The 21,374-nt window shown below is 32.8% G+C and overlaps 1 protein-coding gene across 3 annotated transcripts; it reads left to right on the top strand.

Annotated features, from left to right (window-relative positions):
- The first annotated feature begins 2,483 nt into the window (after positions 1 to 2,483).
- Positions 2,484 to 21,161, top strand: LOC127704947 (neuronal acetylcholine receptor subunit alpha-10-like). 3 transcript variants are annotated; one of them, XM_052209185.1, is made up of 4 exons: positions 2,484 to 2,625; positions 17,693 to 17,829; positions 18,785 to 18,930; positions 20,404 to 21,161. In XM_052209185.1, the coding sequence occupies exons 1-4, from the start codon at positions 2,562 to 2,564 to the stop codon at positions 20,933 to 20,935; spliced, it is 879 nt and encodes a 292-aa protein (XP_052065145.1). In that variant the 5' UTR covers positions 2,484 to 2,561; the 3' UTR covers positions 20,936 to 21,161. The 3 variants fall into 3 exon arrangements, with proteins under 3 accessions (XP_052065145.1, XP_052065146.1, XP_052065144.1); XM_052209186.1 differs by lacking the exon at positions 2,484 to 2,625 and adding an exon at positions 13,348 to 13,440; XM_052209184.1 differs by lacking the exon at positions 2,484 to 2,625 and adding an exon at positions 14,892 to 15,093.
- The last annotated feature ends 213 nt before the right edge of the window (positions 21,162 to 21,374 follow it).

The following is a 21,374-nucleotide window of genomic DNA, read 5'->3' as shown; positions in this document are numbered from 1 at the left end:
TTCATTGGGTAGACTTGACACATCCACTGTTACATTCTACTCCAGTCCATATCATTCATTTGGTAGACTTGACACATCCACTGCTACACTCTACTCTAGTCCATATCATTGGATAGACTTGACACAACCACTGCTACACTTTAAATACAGCCTTATGCTTTATGTCTTCAGGAAAAGACTTCATACCTGCAAGCTAGACTTTACATCTTCAGGCCCTAAACGTGATATTTTTGCTAGACTCCACATCTTCCCTATATTACAACATAACACCTTTTATCTTCGGTGCTATTCATTCCTGTTTCATCACTAGACATTATGTATTTAGTACTGTACTGTAATATCCAATTAAAGCCCTAGAGTTATTCATATCTTACATTTTCAGATCAAATTTTTCTAAAGGAATCTTCAGTGTGAGATCAGTAGGACTCCGCAAAAGAAATGATATATATTACAAGGTATAAACCTATTTTGCAACTGGGTAATATTAATATTTAACCATAGATAAACCATTCAGACAAATTATAGTGTATGGGTGAATTAGAAGACTTTGTCAGACAAATACAACATTTTACACGATGTGTTCACCTACATTTTGTGTATCGTTAATAGTCAATGTTAAATCCATCTACATGTTTTTTAAGTGAGTGATATTATATAGGAGCCTGTCTATTGTTAAAACCGAATAGTACACTTTAGATGGCATGCATGCCTTTTAGGTCATTGGGTTGCTGTCGCATTCACCTATACATCAATTCGTCTTATAATGTGATTTCCCTACTGACTTGCAAACTTGTGCATATGGTTTTATCTTACGACTTTGTTTACGATCATTATGGAATATCTTGTTCTGTTTCACATTATTTATTTACCATGAGTAACCGACAATAGTCACATATGATACTATATATAGTGGTGAAGATTGTCCCGAGTATAATTTTATATTGCACGAGTTTGCGAGTGCAATAAATATTCTAAGATGGGTAGTATTCACCAATATTCATGCAATAACTCTTTTATTGTATATCAAAGCTTGAAAAAAAACCTGTTTAATATACATTTTTCACTGATGACGTCGATAATTCAAAGCTATATATTTACTAGTGCAATATTATAGAAAATAGCACACTATCTTTTCGTTACTATCTGTCTGAAATATTATGTAGTAGACGATAAAGTATATTATTACCGAGCTTGTGTAACCGGCAATATCCACATGTGATGAAGAAAATAATTACTGCGCCCACACCCAATTTTGGTCGGGTTTCATTTTATTCACACACTAGTATTCTAGCTCTTGACTTGCTACAGAGTTATGAATTATGATTGTTGATTTTGTTTTTCTGTTAATTTTGAATCGCTGTTCAAATCCGATTGGCTTTTTTAAAATTAAAAAAAAAAAGATTATATTTAAGCAATACTTTGGTATCAATACATTAAAGAAAATCTCTACACCCACTTGAAAAAAACCAGAAAAAATAACCTGCAATTTTATTGTTGTTCGGCATCTCAAAATGTTTAAGATCGCTCATTATTTAAAAGCCGGATGTTTAAAATTTCGAGCAGTTTACAGAAATGCGCCTTTTTCGGTATTTCTATGTTCAGCATTAGTCTGATTATTGAGGAAGAGATTTTTACTTTTCCAAATCATACCGTATATCAATCCTAAACGCAAATCTAAAAAAGTTCGTAATTTATATAAGCTTAATCGAAAGGTTGATATAAAAATGCAATTTTTGACTCTATCATTAACTACAGTTTATTTATTTTCACCAATTTTTGTAACTCTAAAACATACAAAAGGTAAACACATCACGTAGAATGAATATAAAAAGGAAGATGTGGTATGATTGCCAATGAGACAACTCTCCACAAGAGACCAAATGACACAGAAATTAACAACTATAGGTCACCGTACGGCCTTCAACAATGAGCAAAGCCCATACCGCATAGTCAGCTATAAAAGGCCCCGAAATGACAATGTAAAACAATTCAAACGAGAAAACTAACGGCCTAATTTATGTACAAAAAATGAACGAAAAACAAATACGTAACACATAAACAAACGACAACCACTGAATTACAGGCTCCTGACTTGGGATAGGCACATACATACAGAATGTGGCGGGGTTAAACATGTTAGTGGGATCCCAACCCTCCCCCTAACCTGGGACAGTGGTGTAACAGTACAACATAAGAACGAACTATAAAAATCAGTTGAAAGAGGCTTAACTCATCAGATGGATAAAAATACAAATACTACAAAAAATTTCCTTTTAAACATGCATTTGTCTTTTGTCTTGCAATTTTTATTATGAAAAAAAGTATCTATAAAGTTAGTCAAGTGATAAAATTTATAAAAAACAGCATTACGCTTAAAGGATAAGAATTAGCGATTTCCAATAAGATACAAGAAGTCAACGATTAACTGTCATTACAGCTTCTGTGTAAACCGTTACTACTTAATACAGTTACTAATTACAATATATTCAAACTAAACGCCATCGATTGGTTAATTATTTAAGAAACGAACAAAAACTTGGTCGGATTTATTTTTTCTTTGGATGTTACATACCGCAATGATGAAGTACTTTGTATGGATAACTAGCTTTATTTTAATGGTGTCGGGTAAGTTTTAAACGTAGAACTTCTTTTTTTTTTTGTAAATTTGTTCGTCTATACGTCGTTGTTTTTTGTTTTTTGCCACGGCGTTGTCAGTTTTTCTTCGACTTGCACGAGTTTTGACTCTTTTTTTACCGCAACTTTAGTTTAAAAATTCAAGAAAAAAATATGCAGTTTGTTTTTTTAGTGACACATTTGACCAAAAATAGAACAAAAATCATAACCCTATGCACTATATATGTCTGAAAAAAATCTTTTCACAGTTTATACAAGCACTGCTAAGTTTGACATTTCTACAGTGTGAAGTAAAATCTAAATAGTTATTCATAACTTGAGTTCAATTTACAGATATGTTCGAAAAGCTGGAAATCGTCACGTTGTAAACACGACAGATCTCATTACATTTTGGAATTTCGCGTATTTTCCAATGACTTTGCATTATGACCGTTATACATTACAAGAATGTTGAAACTTGAATTATGATATAATAGAGACAATATTTCCCTCAAATGCTTATTGTTATATATTTAGTTTATTTTATTTTCAAACACTACAAATTATTTCGAAACCAGAGAAATGTGCAACATTAAAACTTTCGTAACCATGACAGTGTATCGCTGCGCAAACATATCAAATGAATGATGACAAATTTCTATCAGAGAAAAATCTGTTGTGCATCTTTGACCACTAGCCGTTCCTGGTTTTTCCTTTTTTTTGTGTTAGTTTTCTGCTGTATTAAAAATATAAACGCAGTAATTACTGGCAAAGAGATCCCCGAGGCAAGAGACCTTTGTCGCCGTGTGATTGACAAATGGTATGTGAAAATTTTATAATGACATAGAGATCTTCATGCAACCTACATGAAAAATAAATAATTTCAAATAGCAGACAGATGAACGCCATCTGAGAATAGATCTGAATCGTCTTTAGATATTTCTAGATATCTTATATCCTTGTTTATGATAATATGAAATACCAAACTATTGATTCGAATTCTAGTTTTGTTCGATGGTTTATGTACAATCTCATTTCTAAACTTCAATTATTCTGAAATTTGAGACTAAACTAATTTTAACACTGTAAAATACCTCGGAGATAATCAATTGTGCTTATAATGTTATGTCCTATCGCACACGAAACACGAACACCAGCTGATGTAATTGCCACTACAGTGAATTACTTGGGTTAGCAATCTTTGTTCATGTTTGTTGTTAATGATGTACTCACAGAACCGGCTACCGCTATGTCTTACCACTCTATTGTTGGCCTGAAAATCTAAGTACATTGACAATCAGTAAAACAAAAATTAAAAAAATAAAAATGATTATGTACAATATATACAAAAAATAATTTGCTAAATAATGACAGTTACCGTTGTGCTAATATTCTGATGTAAGATTAAAAAGCTTCAGATTCCCAAATGACCGAATTCCAAAGTTTCGTCATCACAAACTCTTTTTCAAAAATTGAGATAGCATCAACCCTAAGACAACGATTCGGAAAAAATTAGCCGATGGAATGATTGCTGGTCCCTTTTTTTCTCCTTCAACACAACTTTAAAGGATGTCGTGGAAAGGTGGTTTTACCAAAATATATAAACCCAGAACCAAGAGTTTTGGTTTGGCATTTGAATATTTCTTTAATAGATTAACAGGACACAAACGAAAAATACTTATTACAGTCGTTTTGCCCTACTGATTTATTTACGATAATTTGTGAATAATCGAAATACTGTTGTCTGTAAAGCGGGTATGCCATTTATCGTCAAGGAATGAGATGCACGAGAGAGGATTTTGTTTACCAATACTTCCCTATCTGAAATAATCCGAAATATGATCAGCAAAACAGAGTCTGGTCGCGAACTGTATTGAAAAAAAAATAATTATGAAAATAATGCTACTATAGTTGCCAAAACCTTCAACATTATTTTATTGAGGAGAAAGTTAATTTCATATCATTAACTTTTAAAGAAACTACATGTCTTACCATTAAATTTGTAAAGGTAAACATTATATGTATAAAAATGTATATAATGATTATGATGACTTTAAAGTCTCTCATGAATATGATTAGTGCAATTCCCAGTAAATGAACTATGCTAACCTTTCTCAAGCAAACATAAGAATAAAAAGATGTGGTATTATTGCCAAAGAGACAACTCTCCACCAGATACCAAATGACGTAGAATGTTAGCAGCTATCATGGGTCACCACACGTTCTTCAACAATGAGCAAAACCCATACTATATGGTTAGCTATAAAACAAATATGATATACAGGAACAAACGACAACCACTGAATTACAGGCTCCTGACTTTGGACAGGCACATATAGAATAAGGCGGGGTTAAACAACAACCACTGAATTACAGGCTCCTGACTTTGGACAGGCACATATAGAATGTGGCGGGGTTAAACGACAACCACTGAATTACTGGCTCCTGACTTTGGACAGGCACATATAGAATAAGGCGGGGTTAAACATGTTTGCCGAGGCACATATAGAATAAGGCGGGGTTAAACATGTTTGCCGGCGCTCCCCTATCCTGGGACGGTGGAGTTACAGTACAACATTAGAATAAACTATAAAAATCAGTCGAAAAGGACTTAACTCATCAGATCGACCATCTTCGCAAGCCAAGGGTTACGATCCACTTCCCTCCTCTCGGAAGATGCAGATCGACACAAAGCACACAAAAAAAACCTGAAACAAAGTACAGATCTGAAAGTTATCGCAGTTACTGAAAGCTAGTTCAAAGCTAATAACAAATAATAAAAATGTATCATGTATCTAAGGCTAAAATATCTATCAGTACACATCCCAACACCCAAAGTTCACCTTTGGCGGGCTATTTTGGTTGTTTACCTCAGACAAAGTCACCTGGGACTTATTAATTGTTTTGTTTATGCCATTTCGGATTTTATGATTTTTATTTATAAAAAAAGATTCCATGCTTGCCTTTTGGTATCGAGCTTATCTTATGTATTTCATTCTACAAACTCGTGTCGTGTATTACGTTTTGGATTTGGATTGACAATAGTATATGTATAACCTATCTTTATACCATAGCTACTTTTTATTAGGAATTATGCATTGCAAATGCTATATTTAAAGTGGCGTTATTTCCACTCCATTTATTCATATGACTCCAATTGCCATTTAACGCTTTTGGAATCCAAGACAAAGAAAAGGCGCCATTTAACCAAATATCATAGAACAAATTATATAACACAAAGTCATTTATTGATGTTTTATTTTCTTGTTATCTAGGCATTAAATGAGAAAACAATCCCAACCGTAAATCTCGAATGAATTGATATATAGTCATGATAGATCTTGAATTGATCTTTAGAAAACGACGGTACACCATTGTAAACATTAACAATAATGGATTTGTGAGAAAAGGTAAAGATACAATCTTGTATAACAGCGAAATATCTATTGGAAGCGGTTTTATAGAATAGAAAAGGTAAAGATACAATCTTGTATAACAGCGAAATATCTATTGGAAGCGGTTTTATAGAATAGAAAAGGTAAAGATACAATCTTGTATAGCAGCGAAATATCTATTGGAAGCGGTTTTATAGAATAGAAAAGGTAAAGATACAATCTTGTATAGCAGCGAAATATCTATTGGAAGCGGTTTTATAGAATAGAAAAGGTAAAGATACAATCTTGTATAGCAGCGAAATATCTATTGGAAGCGGTTTTATAGAATAGAAAAGGTAAAGATACAATCTTGTATAGCAGCGAAATATCTATTGGAAGCGGTTTTATAGAATAGAAAAGGTAAAGATACAATCTTGTATAGCAGCGAAATATCTATTGGAAGCGGTTTTATAGAATAGAAAAGGTAAAGATACAATCTTGTATAGCAGCGAAATATCTATTGGAAGTGGTTTTATAGAATAGAAAAGGTAAAGATACAATCTTGTATAGCAGCGAAATATCTATTGGAAGTGGTTTTATAGAATAGAAAAGGTAAAGATACAATCTTGTATAGCAGAGAAATATCTATTGGAAGCGGTTTTATAGAATAGAAAAGGACATCGTGGTATATGTTGCAGTTACAAGTTTATGGATAAGATAGAATCTATTTGTATATAGCAAGATAGCCACTGAGAGGAAAGTGAGAGGGTTTTGTTAATTTATCGTCGTTAAACAAAATCTGTTTTATGTCAATTATAACTGGAAGGAAAAGTACGTTACTCTATTAAATTGCTGCTATTATAACTGGAAGGAAAAGTACGTAACTCTATTAAAATAGCGGCTATTAGAACAAAATAACTGATCCTTATATTTTGTGCGTCCAATCACTGTAGATTCATACTTTGGCACTACTGGGTTTCACTCATATTAACTAAGTTGTTCATTAAGTATTACAAACTACCGGGTTTCACTCATATTAACTCATAGTTGTTCATTAAGTATTACAAACTACTGGGTTTCACTCATATTAACTCATAGTTGTTCATTAGGTATAACAAACTACTGGGTTTCACTTATAGTAACTCATAGTTGTTCATTAGGTATAACAAACTACTGGGTTTGACTCATAGAAACCAAGTTGTTCATTAAGTATAATAAACTACTTGGTTTCTCTCATAGTAACTCATAGTTGTTCATTAAGTATTACAAAATACTGGGTTTGACTCATAGAAACTAAGTTGTTCATTAAGTATTACAAACTACTGGGTTTCACTTATAGTAACTCATAGTTGTTCATTAGGTATAACAAACTACTGGGTTTCACTCATAGTAACTCATAGTTGTTCATTAAGTATTACAAACTACTGGGTTTCACTCATAGAAACTAAGTTGTTCATTAAGTATTACAAACTACTGGGTTTCACTTATAGTAACTCATAGTTGTTCATTAGGTATAACAAACTACTGGGTTTCACTCATAGAAACCAAGTTGTTCATTAAGTATAATAAACTACTGGGTTTCTCTCATAGTAACTCATAGTTGTTCATTAAGTATTACAAAATACTGGGTTTGACTCATAGAAACTAAGTTGTTCTTTAAGTATTACAAACTACTGGGTTTCACTTATAGTAACTCATAGTTGTTCATTAGGTATAACAAACTACTGGGTTTCACTCATAGAAACCAAGTTGTTCATTAAGTATAATAAACTACTGGGTTTCTCTCATAGTAACTCATAGTTGTTCATTAAGTATTACAAAATACTGGGTTTGACTCATAGAAACTAAGTTGTTCATTAAGTATTACAAACTACTGGGTTTCACTTATAGTAACTCATAGTTGTTCATTAGGTATAACAAACTACTGGGTTTGACTCATAGAAACCAAGTTGTTCATTAAGTATAATAAACTACTGGGTTTCTCTCATAGTAACTCATAGTTGTTCATTAAGTATTACAAACTAAATGGTTTGACTCATAGAAACCAAGTTGTTCATTAAGTATTACAAACTACTGGGTTTCACTTATAGTAACTCATAGTTGTTCATTAGGTATAACAAACTACTGGGTTTGACTCATAGAAACCAAGTTGTTCATTAAGTATAATAAACTACTGGGTTTCTCTCATAGTAACTCATAGTTGTTCATTAAGTATTACAAACTAAATGGTTTGACTCATAGAAACCAAGTTGTTCATTAAGTATAATAAACTACTGGGTTTCACTCATAGTAACTCATAGTTGTTCATTAAGTATTACAAACTAAATGGTTTGACTCATAGAAACCAAGTTGTTCATTAAGTATTACAAACTACTGGGCTTCACTCATAGTCTTTCTTAGTTGTTTATTAAGTATTACAAACTACTGAACTTGATCAGTAGGCTTTCATTTCCTCAATGATTTCTCATTAATTCCGAATGTGATTTGTAAAGTTTTAACACGCAAGCTTACAATCAATTAAACAAGGTTATGTCATGAATAAAGTAACAAAACAATAAATGATTTACCTTCTTAATGTTCTATAAACTAGGCATGCATATAATCAACGGATTTCCAGAAATTGCTATGAACTTTGTTTTCACCGTCGGAACATTACTAGTTACATACCACGGGTTTAGTATGCAGTATTTTTGTAGCAGAATTACTTCTATTTTAAAAGTATTGACTTTTTATGACGGTATAAAAATATAAATTAACAAAAAGTGTTCGTTGCATGATATATTTCAAAATTTAAACTTTAATTGTATTGTTTTAAATGTTTCGTTGAACAACGAGAAATGATAAGCAATTGTCATATTTAATGGAGATTTAGTTAAGGAAAATGAGTTTTAACTCGTACATTGATTAAAACGATGACAAAAAACAACAGCAACAGCTAAATAAACATCAGCAAAACTAAAGAAAGCCCCCCCCACCTAAAGTATCAGTAAACTATTTCAATAATTAAAGCTCCAATAATGACTAGTTTCTACATACCCAAAAGAAAAAAAAAAAAAATCCGAGGCGGAAGGTACACAAGGGAGAATCAAAACTCATAATTTATTCCTCATCTTCTTACACGAACTTCATCTGTAATTAAAGTTACTCGTCATTAATTAATCATAATTTCGAATTTTGCTAATGTAATTAGACAAAAAAACCTCAAACTGGTGTCAATGGACAAGTTATGCTCAAGATCCAGATAGTACATGATTTAGTATCAACGACTGAATTACTTCTTACTTCTATTAATGTCAAACGGAGAAGAAAAAAAAAATAACGTCATGAGGAGATATTCTTGTTAGAAGTAAACTTTTAGGTCTGATATTTAAAGTTTTGTTAGTTAAAAAAATCAGGAAAGAAGTTTTATTAGAAGAGAATAAAAGTACCAAAATATTGCTACAGATGGCGTTTGTTCGTTTTTCATATTATCTCACCCGCATTTTAACTGAGGATGTAAGATCTTATGTGTTAATCTTCAAAGGTCAATTATTTCTTGAGTATTGTAATTTCGTTTAATTAGGAATTGTATGACAGGTCGATACTAGATACAACTAGAAATGACTGATACTGTATTCGAAAATCTACTTGAACTTAAAAAACATTAGGTTAATAACATTTGGATTTTTATCAATGCTTTTATATCGCTTCTGATGAATAGTAACTCCCCGTCACTGGTTTGATATCTATTATGGTAAAAAGTAACTCCCTATCCCTAGTTTGGTGCCCCTTCCGGTGTAAAGTAACTCCCTATCCCTAGTTTGGTGTCCCTTCTGGTGTAAAGTAACTCCCTATCCCTAGTTTGGTGTCCCTTCCGGTGAAAAGTAACTCCCTATCCCTAGTTTGGTGTCCCTTCCGGTGAAAAGTATCTCCCTATCCCTAGTTTGGTGTCCCTTCCGGTGTAAAGTAACTCCCTATCCCTAGTTTGGTGTCCCTTCCGGTGAAAAGTAACTCCATATCTCTAGTTTGGTGTCCCTTCTGGTGTAAAGTAACTCCCTATCCCTAGTTTGGTGTCCCTTCTGGTGTAAAGTAACTCCCTATCCCTAGTTTGGTGTCCCTTCTGGTGAAAAGTAACTTTCTATCACTGGTTAGATATCCCGTCTGTTGAAAAGTAACTTCCCGTCAGTGGTTTGATATCTGTTTTGGTAAGTGATATCTTTTTATCACTGGTGTAATGTCTCTTCTGGTGAAAATCAATTCCCCGTCAGTGGTTTGATATCTCATTTGGCGAAAGATATATTTTTATCACTGGGTTGATATCCCATTTGGTGAAAAGTAATTCCCCGTCAGTGGTTTTATATTCTTTCTGTTGAAAAGTAACTCCACATCGCTGGTTTGATATCCATTATGTTAAAGAGTAACTTTCTCTCACCAGTCAGATATCTCTTCTGGTGAAAATTAATTCCCCGTCAGTGATTTTATATCCCTTCTGTTGAAAAGTAACTCGCCATTACTAGTTTCATATCCCTTCTGCTGAAAGTAACTCCCTATCACCGGTTTCGATCCCTTCTGATGAAAAGTAATCCCCATCACTGATTTCATATCCATTCTGGTAAAAAGTAACTCCACGTCACTGGTTTCATACCCCTCTGGTGAAAAGTTACTCACTATCACTTGTTTGAAATCATTTGCGTTGAAAAGTAACTCATCGTCAGTCGTTTGATATCCTTACTGGTGAAAGTAACTCCACATGATTGGTTTAATATAACTTCTGGTGAAAAGAAACTCCTTATTACTGGTTTGATATCACATTTGGTGAACATTTACTCCCTATCACTAATTTGAGATTCCTTTACTTGAAAAGTTACTCCTACTATCTGGTTTGATATCACTTCTTGTGAAAAGTAACTTCACTGACTGCTTTGAAATCACTTCTTGTGAAAAGTAACTTCGTTAAATGGTTTGATATCCATTACATTGAAAAGAAAAGACAAATGACTGATTTGATATACCGGCTGTTAAAAAGAAACTAACAGTCAGTGGTTTGATATTCATGCTGGTATAAAGTAATTCCCCTTTAGTAGTTTGATATCCTTTCTGGTGAAAAATAATTCCTCATCACTGGTTTGATATTCCTTCTGATGAAAAATAACTACCTTTCACTGATTTGATATCCTTTTTGGTGAAGGATAACTCATCATCACTGGTTTGATATTCTTTCTGATGAGAAGTAACTCCCCAACACTGATTTGGTATCCCTTCCGGTGAAAAGTAACTCCCTATCACGTGTTTTTTATACCTCTTGTAAAAAGTTACTCCTTTATACTAGTTTAATATCACTCCTGAATGAAAATTATTCCCCCAGGTGAGATCCACACAATTAATTACTGGTTTGATATCTCGCCTTAGGAAAAATTAATCCCCAAAGGTGTCCTTCACACACTTCATTATCGGTTTCATATCACTTCTGATGAAAAGAACTCCTAAAAGATGTAGTCTATATGTTCATAACTGGTTTGGTATCACTTCTTGTGAAATGATACTCCCCAAAGGTGTCATCGACACTGTTCATTACTGGTTTGATATATCTTCGGAAGAAACGGTACTATAGATTTCATTCACACAGTTCAGTACTAGTTTGATATCATTTCTCATGAAAAGGTGCCCTTCAAAATCTGTCATCCTCAAAGTTCATCACTAATTTGATATTACTTATATTACTTCTCGTGAAAATTTAATCACAAAAGGTGGCATCCACACAGTGTATTTCTGGTTTGAAATAACTTTTGATGAAAAGTTGTTCTTCAAAGATTTTAATCACATAGTACATTACTGGTTTGATATCGTTTCAGAAGAGCTACCCCAAAAGTGTCATCCACACAGTTCGTATCTGGTTTCATAACATTTCAGTTGGAAAGTGTTCCCCAAAGGTGTCATTACATTACTATTCACTACTGGTTTGATATCACCTCTGGTGAAAAGTTACCCAAAAAGTTGTCATTCTCACAATTCACTACCAGCTTAATACCACCTCTGATGAAAGTTACTTCCGAAATCTGTCAACCCCACAGTTTAGTACTGGTTACAAGATATTCCAAAAGGGGTCATTCCACACTGATTACTTGTTTGATATCACTTCTGATGGAGATTTACTCCCCTAAGGTGTCAATCATACAGTAATTATTGTTTCTCCAATGGCAATTGGATCTGTACCATGTGTTTGCGTTTTGGTTGTCGTTGATGCTATATCTATTTTCGGAGGATTTTGTAGATGGTGTTTGGTGTGGTCTATTATCTGTGCAACATATTTAGTAATTCCTGTTATCCTTTTTATCTATAACGTTCTAATGGCTAATTTGAAATTTACAGAGCCTAATATTAAAAAAAGTTCGTAAGGCAATGCGGCCCTCAGTATAAGCTATTCCTGTTTAATAGGTTCCAGTGATTTAAACTTGAAAAGTGTTAATACACCTTTGGGTTACAAGATCTGTTATTTCAAACGTTCCAGATGTAGTGATTCCGATATTCAAGATGTAGTGATTCCGATATTCAAGATGTAGTGATTCCGAACGTCCCAGATGTAGGGTAATACACCTTCGAGTGACAAGGTATTTGGTTCCGAAAGTTTCAGATGTAGGAAAATACCTCACAGAATATGAAGAAGTAAGAAAAACTTCAGATTGGAAGAAAAAAAATAGTACATACGTCAATAAGATAGCAAGTTCACAACAAAAAGAATATTTACAAAACATAAAAAAAACATAAATAATATCACTGAAAAAGCTTTGTACTAAGCTTTACCTGAATTGAATAAAATCTCAGCAGTGGAAGTGGCGAATAATCTGAATATATGAAGGTTATAGGTTAAAGGTTAAAATGACCATATAGAATGAATACAGGAAAACAAAATACATAAATTAAAGATACTCGTCCTGAACATTCATGAAATGTTTGTCACTGGACGTTAAGCAACCAATAATCAATCAATTATTGCAGGATAAAGCAAATCAGTGTAAGGCGCCAAACCGAACAAGCCAAACTAATTTTTCGACGCTATTAAATCCAGAGATGTGAAATGCAAATTAAACTTTAGACCTTTATCACACATTGAAATGCAAGCTACAATTTACCATGTTCCTTACAAAAAAAGAGACAAAACACGAAGGAGCTAAAACGATTTGATTAAAGGAATCATATACACATATACATTTTCATTGTATATATGCAAGTCAGTCATTTACTTCAATAACATGTACTTGAGGCTCAATTTCCTTTGATATTGTTTTTATTTGAAACCAGACTTAACTAGTTAAACCTTATAAGTTCTTCTAATTTGGGCCGGTATCACCTGATACATGCATGGTAAGATACTTCATTCCGTATAAAACATTGTTTTTGTGTGGGTTCTCAGAATATTGATAATCAATGATGATAGGTAACCACCTCTGGACCGCCGTTCTCTTCATCGGTTTTGGTATGTTGATTACTTAGAATTCTTAATAATTAAGCTTTTTCTAAATTCAAAATCAAAGTTGTATTTTCGTTTTCCCTATAAATTGATTTTGCTGAAGTAAACTGGAGATAACTATGGGCACTGTCATGCTGGATATGTTTACCTTTCAAAAACAAATGAAATCCGCGATATTTATTTGAATTCCAATCAATATTTTTATGTTTTTTGTTGTGTGGTTGTGTGTCGATGCAGAAGCATATCTCTTTTTAGCTCCATGTATTGCCTCGCTTTATTTCAATTATATATATATTTTTATGTCGATTTCTTAATTTCTGTTTTGAGTCCGTATCGTCTATTTGTTATTATGTAACGGTAATTTAGGTCAGTGTTTTTAACAACTAACACGTTGATGAATTTTTTTCTTATTTTTTACTTCGAACTATTTTGAAGATAAATAAAGTGTAATTGGTTATAAAATAAAGGTTACACACGGATGGACGTCACGGAAAGGCAAACGGATGAAATTGATTACTGCAAATATATTACACATTTTTTAACCAATCTTAAGTGTACAAATACGCATTTTCACAAGTTTGGAATGAGATTTTGATAGATTTGGTTTAAACAAACGCTACTGTAGTGTTAAGTTTTCAGTTTCTTAATTACAATCCAATAAATATCTGTGCAAAAATCATAGACCGTTTGACTAGAATCATTAATCATTTGGTTTATTTGCGTTCTATTGGCTAATTCTAATTTTATTGTCTTTTGTAAAAAAAAGTTTGGCATTGACGGCAATGAAATCTGCACGTTGTACTTACTACAAGTGGGTCGATACTAACACTAGTGAACTATTACTTTACTCATCCATCATCCGAACAATAGTTCTTTTTAGAAATGAAAGTTAAACGGAAAAAGACTTATTTTGATAAAAAAAAATATACTAGAACTGAGTCGATATCAATGTTTATTCATAAAACACTCCTCCCCAGTGGTAAATTTTTCGTCATCAACCAATTTTTATCGCTGATATTTTAATAAAGCCGTTACTTATAACTCTATAAAGGTTTACAACCATATGTTTTGTTGTTAACCCCACAGGTAAGTGAACTTTAAATGGACTTGCTAATTTTAAAGATTTTGTTTTACCAATTTTATATCTTTGGCAAATCTATATTTTTAAAGCAACCCAAATATTCTTGACAAATATAAATCAATAAAAATGCATCGAAAGCAATGTTTTGTTGATCAGTTTCGATCTATCAGTTCTACGTTGGTACGAACTCTCCTATCAGAGAACAGATGTGAACAGCTGCATGCCCTTGTGTATCTAGATACGTGCATTTGTGTTTGTATATAGTAATAAGTTCTATAAACGATTACATGTGTTTCAGTATTTGGTGTTTCACATTATAATTTCGGTCAGTTTGTTCGTAAATTAAATTAAAACAAACCAGAAATAACAAGTTATACGATGTACTTTAATTAAGTAGATTCTACATCACCTGATACATTTCAAGTGGCCTGATGATCCCGGGGTTATAAAATACGCTACTGATTACTATTCTCTGTAGTTCAATTTGTTCTTTTGCTCTGAAGTTTTAATGGCAGCTAAAAGTATGGATTTCCTTACAAAATTTATGTTTGGGATTTATTTATTTCTTGTTGTTCATGGTAAGTTTTGAGATTAATTTTAAATATTAGTAATTGTTGTGCATAAAATTATTAATCAAAATTTGATATCATACCATCTACTTTCCGACTTTGCGGATGTTAATAGTGGAGCAGGATCCGTTATGACTTCCAGGGCACATGAGTTTGACTTCGAATTTTGGTAGGGCTCGTTTCGCTCAATTTTAATTTTCTGTGCAATGTTTTTGGACAGTTTTTTTTTCTTGTAGGTTTTCATTTTGATCATGGTGGTTCCAGTGTTTATTCGACTTGTGGTTTTTGGTTACACATTTCTTCTTTTTTCTATTTTACTGAGTTATCCATGGTATGTGTTAAGATGCCTTCGTAAGATATTTTTTCAAAAGAAAGTGCACACTTTTTATTCCGCTGGCTTTGTATAAAGAGTACGCTTTTTCATCAATAAATGATATCTTGACAATATACCGTTCTCTTTAGAAAATTTTAAGAACTTAAATGCCTAAACCAAATCTTGCTTCATCAAATTAAGGTCAATCACCAGTTTCAAAGTTTCTCGTTTGAAGTAAAAAGAGTATTTACATTATGTTAAACTACAAATACTTTGTCGGGCTTGGTTTGTTTTGATTTAAACATTTTAGTTTTTCTGTTCAAAAACGACTAAATTGATCTTAAGCTATACTGAATCATGATAACGTACATACGGTTTTAATCATGCAAATTTTATATTTTTGATAAAAATGGCAATCCTCATAATATATTTATTTGTAGTCCATGTTTCTGTAAACTGGTTCGCTCCAAATATCCATGAAATATTTCCACGTGACTTTAAGTAAACATCAACCAAGCTATCAATCTTAAATGGTTCCTGTTAACTTTATAACTTTTTATGCATACATCGATGCATTAACTAACCAGTGTATAATCTCATGCTACTTTCTCTATATCTGACGATTTAAGCGTTTAGCTTTAGAACGAAGTTACAATGGATCGTTTTTTTTTTTATAAATTTGAAGATCACAAGTTTTATCGTCAGCTTTTAAGTTTATATATTGGCTATAAGGAATATGTTTTCTTTTAAATTGCATAACAGCATACATATCATATTAAGAGTTGAAGAGTTCATTTGTTCTCCTTAAGTGGATTTACGCCATTAAAGGGACACCTATGTATCAGATAGCACATTAACTTCTACTGACAAACTGTTATCTGACGTTGTGGGAAATGTAACAAACCTTATCAATATGGGCACTTTGAGAATTCCATGAAACAAGGTGAAACTCAATGTAAATGGTTATAGGTATTAATGAGAAACATTTCATGCTTTACGTCATTCCATTCAAATTAAAAAGTTATTCGATGTCAAGAGAGTATACTGTAACATATGGTAATCAGGATTCAACAGCCAATTTTGTACATGAAAAGAGCATAGGTTAATAGAACGAGTATTACGACATCACACCAACTAAGATGTTGTTGCTTTCAATAAGTAATTATGTGATAAACGAGTTTAGATAATACTTGTGTTCTTAATGCTTTAAAGTACTATATGTTCGAAATCTACTTAATGATTAACGCTCTCAAGTACTAATTTTGTGATAACTACAAACAATAAATATGAAAGTGATTATTGATTTTAATTGCTAGTTCTATGATGAATGAGTTCAACAATAAATTACATCGTCAATTATTATACTTCAAATAACTAATTATTATTGTGTTCAAGATTAGCGCTTTCAACCACTAGAGACTTATTTGAAGAACTAGTTATATGGACACTTATTTGAAGAACTAGTTACATGAACATTGCTTTCAAGAACTAGTTAAATGAACACTGCTTTCAAGAACTAGTTATATGAACATTGCTTACAAGAACTAGTTACATGAACATTGCTTTCAAGAAATAGTTAAATGCATCAGAAATATATTTTATGAAATAGAGAACCATTTTTACAGATTGTGTCCCATTCCCGACATTTTGACTAAGTTGAAGTTCGTATGGCGGGTGATGCATACAAAGCAGGAGACGCTTACCCTGTACACTCATTCTGTTGGACTTCATTGGCAGAGGTGTGCTCATTACACAAAAACTTCTCCAACAGAGTTACGAGATACAAAGACCAAAATCGACACGAATTGGTTGACCGATACGATGTGTTCGTGTCTCAACACACGAGCGACATGTTTTTGCGGTCTTAGATCTTTAGATACCAGTATAGTCATCTGATCTGTAAATTTACCGATTGTTTCCCATTCCCGATTGTGCCATTTTGTTTAAGTGGGAAATCGTATGGCCAGTAATGTATGCATGAGGAGATGCTTACCCTGTTGACTCATCCAGTTGGATTTCACGCAATTCCCCTAGTTTGTGTTTGTTGCCTTAATTTGTCTCTTCCATATTGATTTACGAGAAAAAAAATATATGTTTTATCTCGAAAACTAGTCCGCTCCAGAGAGTACTGTAAACACATAATTTGAAGAACTCACGACACAGCGACCCCACATAGTAGAGTTGATAATACATTACACAACTAAACATATTTAGTAATTCCTTTTATCCCTTTGTAGATAAACAACGTTGAAATCAAAAACAAATATTCATCTGGATTATTTTGTCTTTATACAGGTAGACCAGACATAATTGAAGAAGAAATATTAGATGAAATTTTATACAATTATAACAAGCTAGCCAGACCAGCAACGATTGAACATCCAACGGTTGAAGTAACACATGGAGTGAACTTGATTAAAATAGAGGAATGTGTAAGTGTGAATTTGTAGATAGGAATAAGGGCAACGACCCAACAGTGAAAGTACACATTGATAATTTTGATTATAATTGAAGAATATGGAAAAGTGTATCATGTCGACGCATTCGGTCTCGCTCCTTTTGTTTGTTACCTTTTAAAATTTTCTTATAGCATTATGAGATTTTAACATTGTTGAACTACTGTTGCCTACATCTATTCAGACGAATTAAGGATATTTTGTAAAATAAGACGCGCTAGTTAAAATATACTCTGAAGTTCGTTGCATAATTGCATGAGTTTATGATCTTAAAAGAAAGTCACTAAGATAGTTCCCCTTTTGTCGTTCTCATGTTTTCGTTAATATACGAAAAGTGTCAACTTATCCAACAAAATTCCTATTTCAAACAGAGTGTGAGAGTGTTAGATATTTTTCTGTTTGTATCGATCTGATAAGTTAAGCCCTTTTTAACTGATTTTGATAGTTTGTTCTTATGTTTTACTGTAACACCACTGTCCCAGGTTAAGGGGAGTGTTGGGGCCTTCAAACATGTTATACCCAGCCACATTCTATATGTGCCTATCACTGGTCTGGAGCTTTTAGTTCAGTGGTTTCGTTGATTCATGTCTGTCATATTTGTTTTTCGTAAATTGTTTTGTTATAAATGAGGCCGTTAGTTTTCTATAATTAAATTGTTTCATATTTTTAATGTTGGGGCCTTTTATAGCCGACTATACGGTATGTGTTGTTCTTATTGTTGAAGGTTGTTTGCTTACATCCACTTCATTTTCACTTTGGTGGATAGTTGTCCCATTGGCAATCATACCCCATCTCCTTATTTTTATATCTATAGAGACAAATTATCTATATTTTGGATTTTCAGTAACTTCAACATTCAACCACAGACAGATGTCTGAAAACTATAATATTTATAGAAATTATTAAGAATTTTATCATGTTTTTGGTGTAGGATGGTAAAACATTAAAAGCAATGACATGGCTTCCTATAGCCTGGACAGATCTTCGTCTGGCTTGGTCATTAGACTTCTATGACCTTGATGCACTTACTCTCCCGTCAGACTTATTGTGGACGCCAGATATCGTTCTTTACAACAGGTATGTTACCAATTAATTTCTACAGTTTTTATGTTTTTACTATCATATCATATTAAGCTCAACTTTTCAAAGGAAATGTGAGCTTTTACCATCACTTGGCGTCCGTCGTCGTCCGTCCGGTGTAAACTATTTCAAACATCTTCTCCTCTAAAACTACTAAACCAATTCCAACCAAACTTAAGCTGAATGATACTTATGGTATTTAGAATAAAGTTTGAGTTTTATTTTCTGTTTCGTCATAAAACATTGCTGCCATGGCTAAAAATAGAACATACGGGGTAAAATTCAGTTTTTGGCTTATATCTCAAAAACTAAAGCATTTAGAGCAAATCTTACATGGGTTAAAATGTTCATTAGGTCAAGTTCTATCAGCCCTGAAATTTTCAGATGAATCTAACAACCCATTGTTGGGTTGCTGCCACTAAATTTGCAATTTTAAGGAAATTTTGCCGTTTTTGGTTATTTTCTTGAATATTATTATAGATAAAGATAAACTTTAAACAGCAAAAATATTCAGCAAAGTAAGATCTACAAATACGTTTATATGACCAATTGACCTCTTAAGGAGGTTTTGCCCTTTAAAGACAATTTTTCACAATTTGTTCATCTAGTTTCTCCTTTGAAACTGCTGAATCAATTTCAGCCAAACTTGGGCTGAACGAGTTTCAGAGTATCTAGTATAAATTTTGAATTTTATTTCTTTGTACAAAAAACATAGCTACTATGGCTAAAATGGAACATAGGGGTAAATTGCATTTTTTTGCTTTTGAAGAAAATATGACAGATACAAAGAACATTTCAATGGCACTTTTAAGCCACTCATTAATATATATTGAAAAGCAAAAATAATTATTGATGAAAGATTTAAGCAAAAAATTACAGGTGAGCGATACAGGCTCTTGAGAGTCTCTTGTTGCTTTGTACGGACATATTTTCATATATAATAGAGGGGATTTCAATTTGTTACTTAAATAAGCTACGATTTCACTTTAAATAATTTTGTCAAATTCAAGGAAAACCAATATCAAAATGAGCCATGGTTAAAAAATCTTGTACAATCATTTAAGGATTATTTTATTTAGCCTCTGAACAATCCTACTTTAATTGTACATCCTTCCGGATTCGCTTACAGTGGACTTTATAATGTGGACACATTAGTCAAGGAATCTCCCCCTTCAACACATATTCGGAGAAATGTGCTCTTATACATTCAGTAGTGCACAACAAATATAAAATCGTTAATCGCAAATAGTCACCTTAGGAAATATACATTTCACATCTGGTATATGTTTGCTGCAATGAAAAACTAATCAACTGTCTTCTATAATTTCCAGTTTAACATTAGATGAATAGTTTTGGACCCGCAAACATCATAAACTGTACACACAAAAGAAAAAAAACCAACGACTATGGTAGACATTTGCTTTGTTTTGATAATACTGTAATATAAAAGTAAACCAATTATTGTTTCAGCCCTTCATCACACGCTGGTAATGCTTACAATCCGCGCGTTTACATCTTCAACAGTGGTTCCCTGTCCTGGTATCCTCCTACTACCATAACTACTAATTGTGAAGGGAGCGAAATCGATAACACTGTCATATTTTGCCTAATGCGATTTGGTTCTTGGTCATATCATGGTAAGGCACTGGACATTCAGCTATCCTCAGACTTTGTTGACATTGAAGATTATATTGAACATCCTGAATGGGAATATGTGAATTCCACAGCATATAAAGCCGTACAGCTGTACGCATGCTGTCCCGAACCGTATCCATATGTTATGTATAATATAACATTACGCAGGCGTGATAATTCGCAGTCATACAATGTAGAAAACAATCTTCCCCATTCTATCAATGGTGTCATTGAAAATAGGGATCCAAACAGCAATGTGAATTCCGATACATCAGTTCTGGATAAAGACAGTAGAATTTATCAAACAAATAATACTATAAGTGGAAAAGGAAGTGATACGGACAACACAGACTCGGGAGGAAAATGATGGGGCAACATAGACACTCGAGGAAAAAAAACCACAACATTAAATACAGCCTTAATACCGGTGTAATTTGTTTTCTGTTAATTAAGAATGCACTGAGTTTGTACATATGTTTACGCTCCAAAAATACCATAAGTGATTTCTTATTCGGGACCACGCTGTTTCCATTGTATGAAATTTTCGTGCTGTAGATAAATTAATTTATATTTAATATATATTTGTTGATTGACTTTTCTTGTGTATTGCATTGTGTTGTATTGCATTCCCGAGGTTTCTCCATCATTTTATCCCCGTCTATTTGAAGTGTTCAATACTCCAAACATAACAATATCGACAAATCCGAATAGCTGCAATAATGCAGAAGGGAAAATTTAATTGTCGTTCAAATTCATAGGAAATCACAAGACACCAACACAATGGATGTCATTTTAGAACAGTAACA

The sequence above is a fragment of the Mytilus californianus genome, unplaced genomic scaffold (genome assembly GCF_021869535.1).
Source record: "Mytilus californianus isolate M0D057914Y unplaced genomic scaffold, xbMytCali1.0.p SCAF_6, whole genome shotgun sequence".
NCBI classification, from domain to species: domain Eukaryota; kingdom Metazoa; phylum Mollusca; class Bivalvia; order Mytilida; family Mytilidae; genus Mytilus; species Mytilus californianus.
The sequence above is the reverse complement of the archived record's forward strand: the minus strand, read 5'-3'. Positions and strand labels throughout refer to the sequence as shown.

Excerpts from the sequence above, each read along its gene's own strand:
- LOC127704947 (XM_052209184.1), top strand. The coding sequence starts at position 15,024 with ATGGCAGCTAAAAGTATGGATTTCCTTACAAAATTTATGTTTGGGATT. Across the intron at positions 15,094-17,692 it reads TTTATTTCTTGTTGTTCATG|GTAGACCAGACATAATTGAA; the intron begins GTAAGTTTTGAG and ends GTCTTTATACAG. Across the intron at positions 17,830-18,784 it reads TGATTAAAATAGAGGAATGT|GATGGTAAAACATTAAAAGC; the intron begins GTAAGTGTGAAT and ends TTTTTGGTGTAG.